Source organism: Coregonus clupeaformis, chromosome 13 (assembly GCF_020615455.1).
Source record: "Coregonus clupeaformis isolate EN_2021a chromosome 13, ASM2061545v1, whole genome shotgun sequence".
Classification (NCBI taxonomy): Eukaryota; Metazoa; Chordata; class Actinopteri; order Salmoniformes; family Salmonidae; genus Coregonus; species Coregonus clupeaformis.
This window is the reverse complement of record NC_059204.1, coordinates 19,326,618-19,337,042: the sequence shown is the minus strand read 5'-3', so window position 1 is coordinate 19,337,042 and position 10,425 is coordinate 19,326,618. Positions and strand designations below refer to the sequence as shown.

The 10,425-nt window shown below is 40.7% G+C and overlaps 1 protein-coding gene across 1 annotated transcript; it reads right to left on the bottom strand.

The window, feature by feature from the left end:
• Window positions 1-595: 595 nt before the first annotated feature.
• On the bottom strand, window positions 596-6,196 carry LOC121579411 (nucleolar protein 16-like). The gene is made up of 5 exons (XM_041893989.1): window positions 6,007-6,196; window positions 2,578-2,686; window positions 2,409-2,478; window positions 2,162-2,268; window positions 596-1,614 (listed from the first exon to the last, which is right to left on the bottom strand). The coding sequence occupies exons 1-5, from the start codon at window positions 6,111-6,113 to the stop codon at window positions 1,471-1,473; spliced, it is 537 nt and encodes a 178-aa protein (XP_041749923.1). The 5' UTR covers window positions 6,114-6,196; the 3' UTR covers window positions 596-1,470.
• Between the last annotated feature and the right edge of the window lie 4,229 nt (window positions 6,197-10,425).

Sequence of the window (10,425 nt, the reverse complement as noted above, 5' to 3'; positions counted from 1 at the left end):
AAGATGTTTGAAGCAGCAGTAGCACTGTCAAACTGCATTCAGAAGTTTAGTTTTATTCAAGTAAGAATTTCAAATGTCATGGTATATCCTTGTGTAACAATGTCACACTTTTTCCTTCTTCAAAAATGTATTCTGTTCTGATATTCCAATAACCGTGCCATCCCTACACCTTGATATCGCCATCGTTTCTTGATAATCCTCTAGAGCATGTTTTACATATTTGTTTTGTGTTCAGTTGTAATACTTATATGCTGCTTTAAGGGTTTAACGCACTCAGATGTCTTATATTTCTTGTTTTATTTTTGCAGTGACATATTACAACCCTTTGCACAAGCTTGACAAATGTTTATACATCTTATTTGTTATCCAAAAAAGGAAATGTATTGATAAAGGCTTAGGGAAATTCCACGGTATCAAAGTGATGCCGATACTAAGATTTTCCACCTTAAAATGCATGCAAAACAAAAAACTATGACTGCAAAGTTAAACCATGCAACTCTATGCACAAGGACTACTTTTAACAATTTGCACAGAAAATTTTACAAAAACACATTTACTTGAAGAACAGTACAGATGCAAAGTTTGGTAACAGAATTACAGCTTGTTCCATCATTCTGTTACCAAACTTTGCATCTGCACTGTTCTTCAAATAAATGTGTTTTTGTAAAATTTCCAGAGGAAATTGTTAGAGATACTTCGGGATTTGGGCGATGAGGCCCGTTATATACTTCCCCAGAGTCAGATGAACTCGTGGATACCATTTTTATGTCTCTGTGTCCAGCATGAAGAAAGTTAGAGGTAGTTTCACAAGCCAATGCTAACTAGGGTTAGCGCAATTAATGGAAGTCTGTGGGTATCGCAGATACGCTAGTTAGCAATTGCGTTAGTTAGCAACTTCCTTTAAACCGCACGCAGATACATAAAAATGGTATCTACAAGTTCATCCGTCTCTGGGGAAGTATATAACAGGCCTCATTGCCCAAATCCCTAAGTATCTAACAATTTCCAGTTGTATGGTTTGTTTAACTTTGCAATCATTGGTTTTTGTTTGGCATGCACTTTAAAGTGAAAAATCTTAGTCTCACCATCACTCTTACCGTGGAATTTCCCCTTACAAATATACATGTTCACTTCATTACAAAAGCAGTCTTAAATGTTCTTACTGTATGGAATTTGTGTAACTATTTTTGGGATACATACGGGAAGTATGAACAAATATAATAAAGTGTTTGATTTTATGCATGTTGAAAATGTGTCTGGTCTTTTTCTAAAATGTTTACAGTTCCTAAAATCCCAATTTACCATCCATTCTGATTGAAGGAGAGTTGCTGAGTGCACCATGACTCCCTCTACTGTCCATCAAAGAAACAGAATAATTGTGAGTCAGCGCTCCCAGACTGCCTCCACTGATGGAGAGGAATAATCTCCCTCTCTACACTGAAAGTCTTTGACCACCACAGACAGGCCCAGTTATGTGGAAACAGGTTTCCCACCTTTGAGAGACTCCACGAAGGTGTTGTATTCCTCTTGATGGCAGCGTTTATACTGGTCCACTTTCCTCCTGATCTGTGAGGGCGTGTCCTGGTAATAGTTCTTCTCATCTCTGGCCATAGCCTACAGAAGCAGAAATTAGGTTGGGATAAAACAAATGTGGTCTCAATACCCATAAGAACATACAGTACTTATTGCCATGACCCAAAGGCAATACATTTTACATTACATTTAAGTCATTTAGCAGACGCTCTTATCCAGAGCGACTTACAAATTGGTGCATTCAATTTAGGATAGCCAGTGGGACAACCACATCTTGATCACAGTAAGTACACTTCTTCAAACAAGCAGCTGTGAGCAAAGTCAGTGCAATCAGGGACAACTACATCTCGATCATAATAAGTACATTTCTTTGAACAAGTCAGTGCTAGCAGGTGAAATAAGTCAGGTGTTAGTTTAGACAAAAGACAGTGGTAGTAAAGGGGGGTAGAAGGATTACTATTCCAGGTATTCCTTAAAGAGGTAGGGTTTCAAGTGTCTCCAGAAGGTGGTCAGTGACTCCGCTGCAATAAACTGCAACTACAGGAATACCAGCCCATCCTTTGTGAAATACTACTGTACAGAGATTATCAAGTTAGGTGAGGTGAAATTCCTCATCAGCTGTACTTACCTTGTAGTTCTCGCTGTGTTCCCTGACCATGTACTGCACGTACTCGATCAAGTCTGTGGATAAGGTCTTTGTGTCTTTCTCTGGGAGATTCGCCTCTGCCACAAGTTCTGTTGAAAACAAGTCGTCATGCATGAGTCTACGTGAACAGATCTTCTAATAAAATCTAATAGGTGAAGCGTTGTATATGTAAATAACACAAAAAACACATGTTGATTTGTGTAACAATAAATTATTAATGGTTCCTTACCATTGAGAACGTATGGCTTCCTTACAAATTTGAGGGTGGGAGCTTCTTCAGTTTTCTCCACAGCAGCAAACTGCAGACATGTCAATTATACATCACAATTCACTCTAAGAGATTAGGCCATAACTTGTGAATGTATAGTATATCACCATGATGGACAGGATATACTCACGGTCTGTGTCTTAATTGGGAGGGCACGGTTAGGGTCAAATGCCAGACCCATGTCTCGCAAGTTCCTTGCCACAGACTTCTTGTCACTCCAGGCATTTCGGATCTGATGACTTGAAATAAACAATTAGTTACACAACTATAGCCATTTACTCATGATAGATCATAAATTTCTGATAAGTGGGTATTGTATGTCTTGTGATGTATTATGTATGCCATGAGCACTTTGTTTAGCGCCAGACATGCTTTGGTCCACACACGTGTCGGATCTGCACTATAAATCGGTGATGGCGTCATGGGATAGCTAGCACCTTGTAAACAATTATCATTAATATAATAGTAATGTAATGTTAAATAATACACATTGGCTGTTAAGCCAATTATACTATGACTTGCCTCCCGTTTAAGTTCATTGTGATGGTAATGATGTTTGTTTTTGATGATAATTATTAGGTGGAGGTCGCTAGCTACAATGGTATCTTCAACATAGCCTAGCTTTTAGCTAGCTACTCTGCAATGCAAGCTACACTACATGACCAAACTTATGTGGACACCTGCTTGTCGAACATCTCAATCCAAAATCATGGGCATTAATATGGAGTTGGTCCCCCCTTTCCTGCTAACAGCATCCACTCTTCTGGGAAGGCTTTCCACTAGATGTTTCCACTGTCTCTATGCACACTCACAGGGCCCTACACACACAGTCACTCCAACACACACACAATATGCACATACATTTATACTGACTACATACCACTCACATACAAGCTGCTGCTACTCTGTTTATCGTATATCCTGTTGCCTAGTCCCCTTACCCTTATACATATCCACCTCCATCACTCCAGTATCCCTGCACATGTAAATATGGTATTGGATCTGACTTAGAATATTTCCTGTATATACAGTTGAAGTCGGAGGTTTACATACACCTTAGCCAAATACATTTAAACTCAATTTCACAACATATGCCCAATACACACAAATCTAAGTAAGGAATTTATTAAGAATATATACATATATGGACGAGCGATGTCAGAGCGGCATGGATTAAGATACAGTAGAATAGTATAGAATACAGTATATACAGTTGAAGTCGGAGGTTTACATACACCTTAGCCAAATACATTTAAAGATTTTCACAATTCCTGACAATTAATACTAGTACAAATTCCCTGTCTTAGGTCAGTTAGGATCACCACTTTATTTTAAGAATGTGAAATGTCAGAATAATAGTAGAGAGTATGATTTATTTAAGCTTTTATTTCTTTCATCACATTCCCAGTGGGTCAGAAGTTTACATACAGTCAATTAGTGTTTGGTAGCATTGTCTTTAAATTGTTTAACTTGGGTCAAATATTTCAGGGTGCCTTCCACAAGCTTCCCACAATAAGTTTGGTGAATTTTTGCCCATTCCTCCTGACAGAGCTGGTGTAACTGAGTCAGGTTTGTAGGCCTCCTTGCTCGCACACGCTTTTTCAGTTATGCCCACACATTTTCTATAGGATTTTTACATTTACATTTTAGTCATTTAGCAGACACTCTTATCCAGAGCGACTTACAGTTCGTGAATACATTTTTTTTTTTTATACTGGCCCCCCGTGGGAATCGAACCCACAACCCTGGCATTGCAAACGCCATGCTCTATCAACTGAGCTACATCCCTGCCGGCCATTCCCTCCCCTACCCTGGACGACGCTGGGCCAATTGTGCGCCGCCCATGAGTCTCCCGGTCGCGGCCGGCTGCGACAGAGCCTGGATTCGAACCAGGATCTCTAGTGGCACAGTTAGCACTGCGATGCAGTGCCTTAGACCACTGCGCCACTCAGGAGTGAAGTCAGGGCTTTGTGATGGCCACTCCAATACCTTGACTTTGTTGTCCTTAAGCCATTTTGCAAGTATGCTTGTGGTCATTGCCCATTTGGAAGACCCATTTGCGACCAAGCTTTAACTTCCTGACTGATGTCTTGAGATGTTGCTTCAATATTTCCACATAATTTTCATCTATTTTGTGAAGTGCACCAGGCCCTACAGCAGCAAAGCACCCCCACAGCATAATGCTGCCACCCCCGTGCTTCACGATTGGGATGGTGTTCTTCGGCTTGCAAGCATTCCCTTTTTTCCTCCAAACATAACGATGGTCATTATGGCCAAACAGTTCTATTTTTGTTTCATCAGACCAGAGGACACTTCTCCAGAAAGTACAATCTTTGTCCCCATGTGCAGTTGCAAACCGTAGTCTGGCTTTTTTATGGCGGTTTTGGAGCAGTGGCTTCTTCCTTGCTGAGCGGCCTTTCAGGTTATGTTGATATATGACTTGTTTTACTGTGGAAATAGATACTTTTGTACCCGTTTCCTCCAGCATCTTCACAAGGTCCTTTGCTGTTGTTCTGGGATTGATTTGCACTTTTCGCACCAAAGTACGTTCATCTCTAGGAGACAGAACGCATCTCCTTCCTGAGCGGTATGACGGTTGCGTGGTCCCATGGTGTTTATACTTGCGTGCTATTGTTTGTACAGATGAACGTGGTACCTTCAGGCGTTTGGAAATTGCTCCCAAGGATGAACCAGACTTGTGGAGGTCTACAATTTTTGTTCTGATGTCTTGGCTGATTTCTTTTGATTTTCCCATGATGTCAAGCTCTTTGCACTGCGTTTGAAGGTAGGCCTTGAAATACATCCACAGGTACACCTCAAATATCAATTAGCCTATCAGACGCTTCTAAAGCCATGACATCATTTTCTGGAATTTTCCAAGCTGTTTAAAGGCACAGTCAACTTAGTGTATGTAAACTTCTGACCCACTGGAATTATGATACAGTGAATTATAAGTGAAATAATCTGTCTGTAAACAATTGTTGGAAAAAATATAGTAATACATTGTTATTGACTATTGCATTGTTGGATTTTGAGTTTGCAAGAAAGGCATTTCACTGTACTTGTGCATGTGACATTAAAACTTGAAAATAAACTTACCTGGTAAAATAAGGGTAAAATATCAATTCTACCAGAACTAGTCTGGCGGTTACAACTTGCTCAGAAAAGTCGCCACCTTGCGTATACAGACAAATGGTATTCAGTACTGTCTCTACCAATATGTTTACTTTGGTGAGTTAATAAAGTATATTGAAGCCGACCGCTGCCAGTCACTAGGCCAAACAATTCATGTTACGAATCAAATATGTTCAGCCAAACGACGCCCTGCCCTGGCACAAAGCAAGTAGCTAACGTTAGCAAGCTAGCTTATGTTATTTCACCAGCTTGACAACCATTGATAACAAACAAGGGAATAGACCAGATAACATGTTATAGTAAAGTTAGCTGGCTAGCTAGTTCAACCACACCGACAAAACATAACGTCAGCATCACAGCTCGCTAGAACATGGAGTTAGCATTGCTAGCATCGACTGTTTTTCATAATCAGTATTCGACTTACCACTCAATTCTCGGGGCTTCCCTTTTCTTAAACTGCTTTTTCAGTTTCTTTCTGTCTTTACTGTAATCAAACGTGTTTCTTTTACTTTTCTTTTTGGCTTTTGGCATTGTCACTTTGTTTGAAAAACGAGCTACCTTTAATTTCTGAAAAACGTGTGGAACGTCTGCAGGAATAAGGAAGTATTTCTGGGAGGACGAAGGACACATGTGTTGGTGTCACGTGGGTAAAATAAACGCCCCTTCACCTTTGACCTTTATGTAGTATTATTATTATTATTATTATTATTATAGCAGTAGCGTAAAAGTATCACAGATAATATTACTATCATGAACTAATTAAAAGTCATGAAATTATGGGTCATAATTTGATAACAGGGAAGGTATGATAATCACTTATTCTGGTTCTAGTGATGCTGCTAGTGGTGAGGATGATGATGATGAGAATGAGGATGATGATGATGAAGGATGAACTAGCCTAGTTGGGAGTCAGAGATCCCTGGCTGCAATGATTTGTCTTAAAAAGAAAAACAATCTGAAAGCCTTATGTTTCCATCTGGGCCCAGAATTGTAGTAGCATGAAAACACAAGCTGTTAATTTCAGTAGATTGACAATGACAAACATAGCAAGAATAACTTTTAGCAACAATTTGGTTGAAATTGGTTGTCTTTGTTATTTTATATTAGAAGATATGTCAACAAATTAGAAAGGAAAATATACAGGAAGCATGGGAGAAAAGAGAGAGGAAGAGGAGAGAGTTCTCCAGCTCTGTGTAAAATCTATTCCAGGTGACAATAACCTAAAAAATATGAACATCTGAGAGGATTTCTACATCTCATATTGAGGGGGAAAAAAGGCAAATAAAGAGGCTTGTAGTGTTCAATATTTTTTCTTCCTTGTCTTGTGGGGACCATGGTAACCAGGTTGACAGTATCAGGCTGAATGTTGGCATTTATCCAGAATGCCGCAGCCCGCCTGGTCTTCAACCTTCCCAAGTTCACCCATGTCAACCCGCTCCTTCGCACATCCACTGGCTTCCAGTTGAAGCTCACATCTACTAGAAGACCATGGTGCTAGCAGCAAGAGGAACTGCCCCTCCCTATCTTCAGGATATGCTCAAACCCTACACCCCAACCCGAGTACCGTTCTGCCACCTCTGGTCTCTTGGCCCACCCACCCCTACGGGAGGGCAGCTCCCACTCAGCCCAGTCTAAGCTCTTCTCTGTCCTGGCACCCCAATGGTGGAACCAACTTCCCCCTGAAGCCAGGACAGCAGAGTCCCTGCCCATCTTCAGATTCCGAAAACATCTGGAACCCTACCTCTTCAAAGAGTATCTTAAATAATCACACAAATAATGCCTTTCGTGAACTAACACTCACACTTGACTCCTCCCCCCCCCCTACTACCACTGACTTTGCTGATAGCTACTTTATTGAGGAAAAATGTACTTACTATGACTGAGATATGTGGTTGTTCCACCTAGCTATCTTAAGATGAATGCACTAGCTGTAAGTTGCTCTGGATAAGAGTGTCTGCTAAATGACTAAAATGTAAATGTTGGAGTGGCAGAGCACACATCCCGTGCTGAGAAAGAGAGAGCTCACCTTTTTGCCAATTGTGTTTTCTCAGGAGTGTTGATTAGTTTCATACTCTGCTAATTGACTTTGGTATATGACTCAGTTTCCATTTCCTTCACCTTAATGGAGGAGGATGCTGCTACTCTCTAAGGAGATGTCTTATGTCAAGCATAACAACCCACAAACACTGATAAGGCTTGCCACCTGCACACAGCCATAATATACTGTAACAATTTGGTATCCAGAAGAGTGCTTTCCTTTGTCGGATGTAAAATAAAATGTCTTTCAATTTATTTTTCCTATCTATCCATTCAGCATAGACTACGATATCTAGTTTTATAAAGCATGTTTACCCGAGAGCCAATATGAAAAACAAGACCCAATGTTTTTACACATCTAATAATAATAATAATAAAAAAATGTAAAGCAATTTTCAAGACACCCGAAGTCACTTTACATACAACATAATCAGCAAGTAAAAAATGCAATGAAATCACACATTAAAATAAGCATAAAAAAACATACACTAAACATAAGGACAGTGTAGCTCAGTTGGTAGAGCATGGCGCTTGCAACGCCAGGGTTGTGGGTTCGATTCCCACGTGGGGCCAGTATAAAAAAACAATAAAAAAACGTATGCACTAACTGTAAATCGCTCTGGATAAGAGCGTCTGCTAAATGACTAAAATGTAAACTAACCAGGGAAAACACTAAACACGATAACAGACTAACCAGGGGAGTAAACTAGACAGGGGATAAAAGTTAAGACAACAGCGAATCCGGGTAAGCCATCTATACATGACTTATGATATTACACATCTCTAATCGAGATATTTAATTAAATAGTGATCCATTCTGACTACACCGTTTGTTGTCACAGAGGACCATTTGCCATCACGGGCCTGCACGCTACGCAACCTGGTCTCAGAGCATTTCGTATTATTCTGTACTTAAATCCGAGAAATCCTATTTAGATATGTCACGTTTCGTATGGTATGTATTAATTTGTGAACCAAACTAGGCTACGAGGAGGCTCCACTGAGCTATGGGAGGCTCCCAGTTGACTCTCTCATGCAGGATGAAAATGACTATATCAACCATGACCCTTTGCAAGTTATGGCCACTTTCACCATGATCCTTAGAGACTTTTTTGTTCCATTCATCAAAAGAGAGCAATAGTAATGGCGTATTTTTGTAGGCACTAATTCTGCCATGGTTCGTTTTACAAAGCCTATGGGAAAATTGAGTTTTTGTAGGGTTATTGGATAAACTGTGAAAATAAGGTATGCGGTAAACACAGGCTTAGGAGATCATATACGTTTTGTTTCTATGAGATAATCTTCATCAGCTAACTTCACCTATGAATTTATGTAATAAAAAAAAGCACATAAATCACATAAAGACATAATTCATAAAGGTCATCTTAACTGACTGATATTATCGCATAGAACAAAACTTATAAGATCCCCTAAGCCTGTGTTATTAACCTCAAACCTTATTTTAGCCGTTTATCCCAAAACCCTATTCTTTCCCATTCATTTTCCCCATAGGAATGGCTGAGCGAACCAGAGGTTACTCATTTCCGGGTTTTAGGACTACAAGCTGGCGAGCTCTACGTCACAGATAGAACAATGAGCCAGATATTTTATCGGATGTATAAATGTGAAGCATCGGGTTGGCGTTTCCACTCACTACCAAATATGGTGATGAGAGGAAGCCCAGTGGCCGGCAGTGGGAGAAGATGGAGCAAGAAGGATTTTGGCTGACATTCTGCTAATTTTCTCATCGATGAAACATTGATCTCAATACAGTTCTGTTTCCAAAACTATAATCTGTTACGAACAGAGTGGACTAAGTTTAGTAGACTTTACCATTTGCCAAAGTTTCAAAAAATGTTGTTCTTTAGAAGGATTGCAAGGGCGAATTTAAACAACAAAAAAAGAAACGTCCTCTCACTGTCAACTGCGGGGGGTTTTTCAGCAAACTTAACGTGTAAATATTTGTATGAACATAACAAGACTCAACAACTGAGACATAAACTGAACAAGTTCCACAGACATGTGACTAACAGAAATTGAATAATGTGTCCCTGAACAAAGGGGTGGTCAAAATCAAAAGTAACAGTCAGTATCTGGTGTGGCCACCAGCTGCATTAAGTACTGCTGTGCATCTCCTCCTCATGGACTGCACCAGATTTGCCAGTTCTTGCTGTGAGATGTTACCCCACTCTTCCACCAAGGCACCTGCAAGTTCCCGGACGTTTCTGGGGGGAATGGCCCTAGCCCCCACCCTCCGATACAACAGGTCCCAGACGTGCTCAATGGGATTGAGATCTGGGCTCTTTGCTGGCCATGGCAGAACACTGACATTCCTGTCTTGCAGGAAATCACGCACAGAACGGGCAGTATGGCTGGTGGCATTGTCATGCTGGAGGGTCATGTCAGGATGAGCCTGCAGGAAGGGTACCACAGCGTAGAGATTGCCTGCAATGACAACAAGCTCAGTCCGATGATGCTGTGACACACCGCCCCAGACCATGACGGACCCTCCACTTCCAAATCGATCCCGCTCCAGAGTACAGGACTCAGTGTAACGCTCATTCCTTTGACAATAAACGCAAATCCGACCATCACATTTTTGTACATTTTAGTCATTTAGCAGACACTCTTATCCAGAGCAACTTACAGTTAGTGAGTGCATACATTTTCCATACTGCCCCCATGTGGGAATCGAACCCACAACCCTGGCGTTGCAAGCGCCATGCTCTACCAACTGAGCTACAGGAGGCCTTCGTGAGACAAAACCGCGACTCGTCAGTGAAGAGCACTTTTTGCCAGTCCTGTC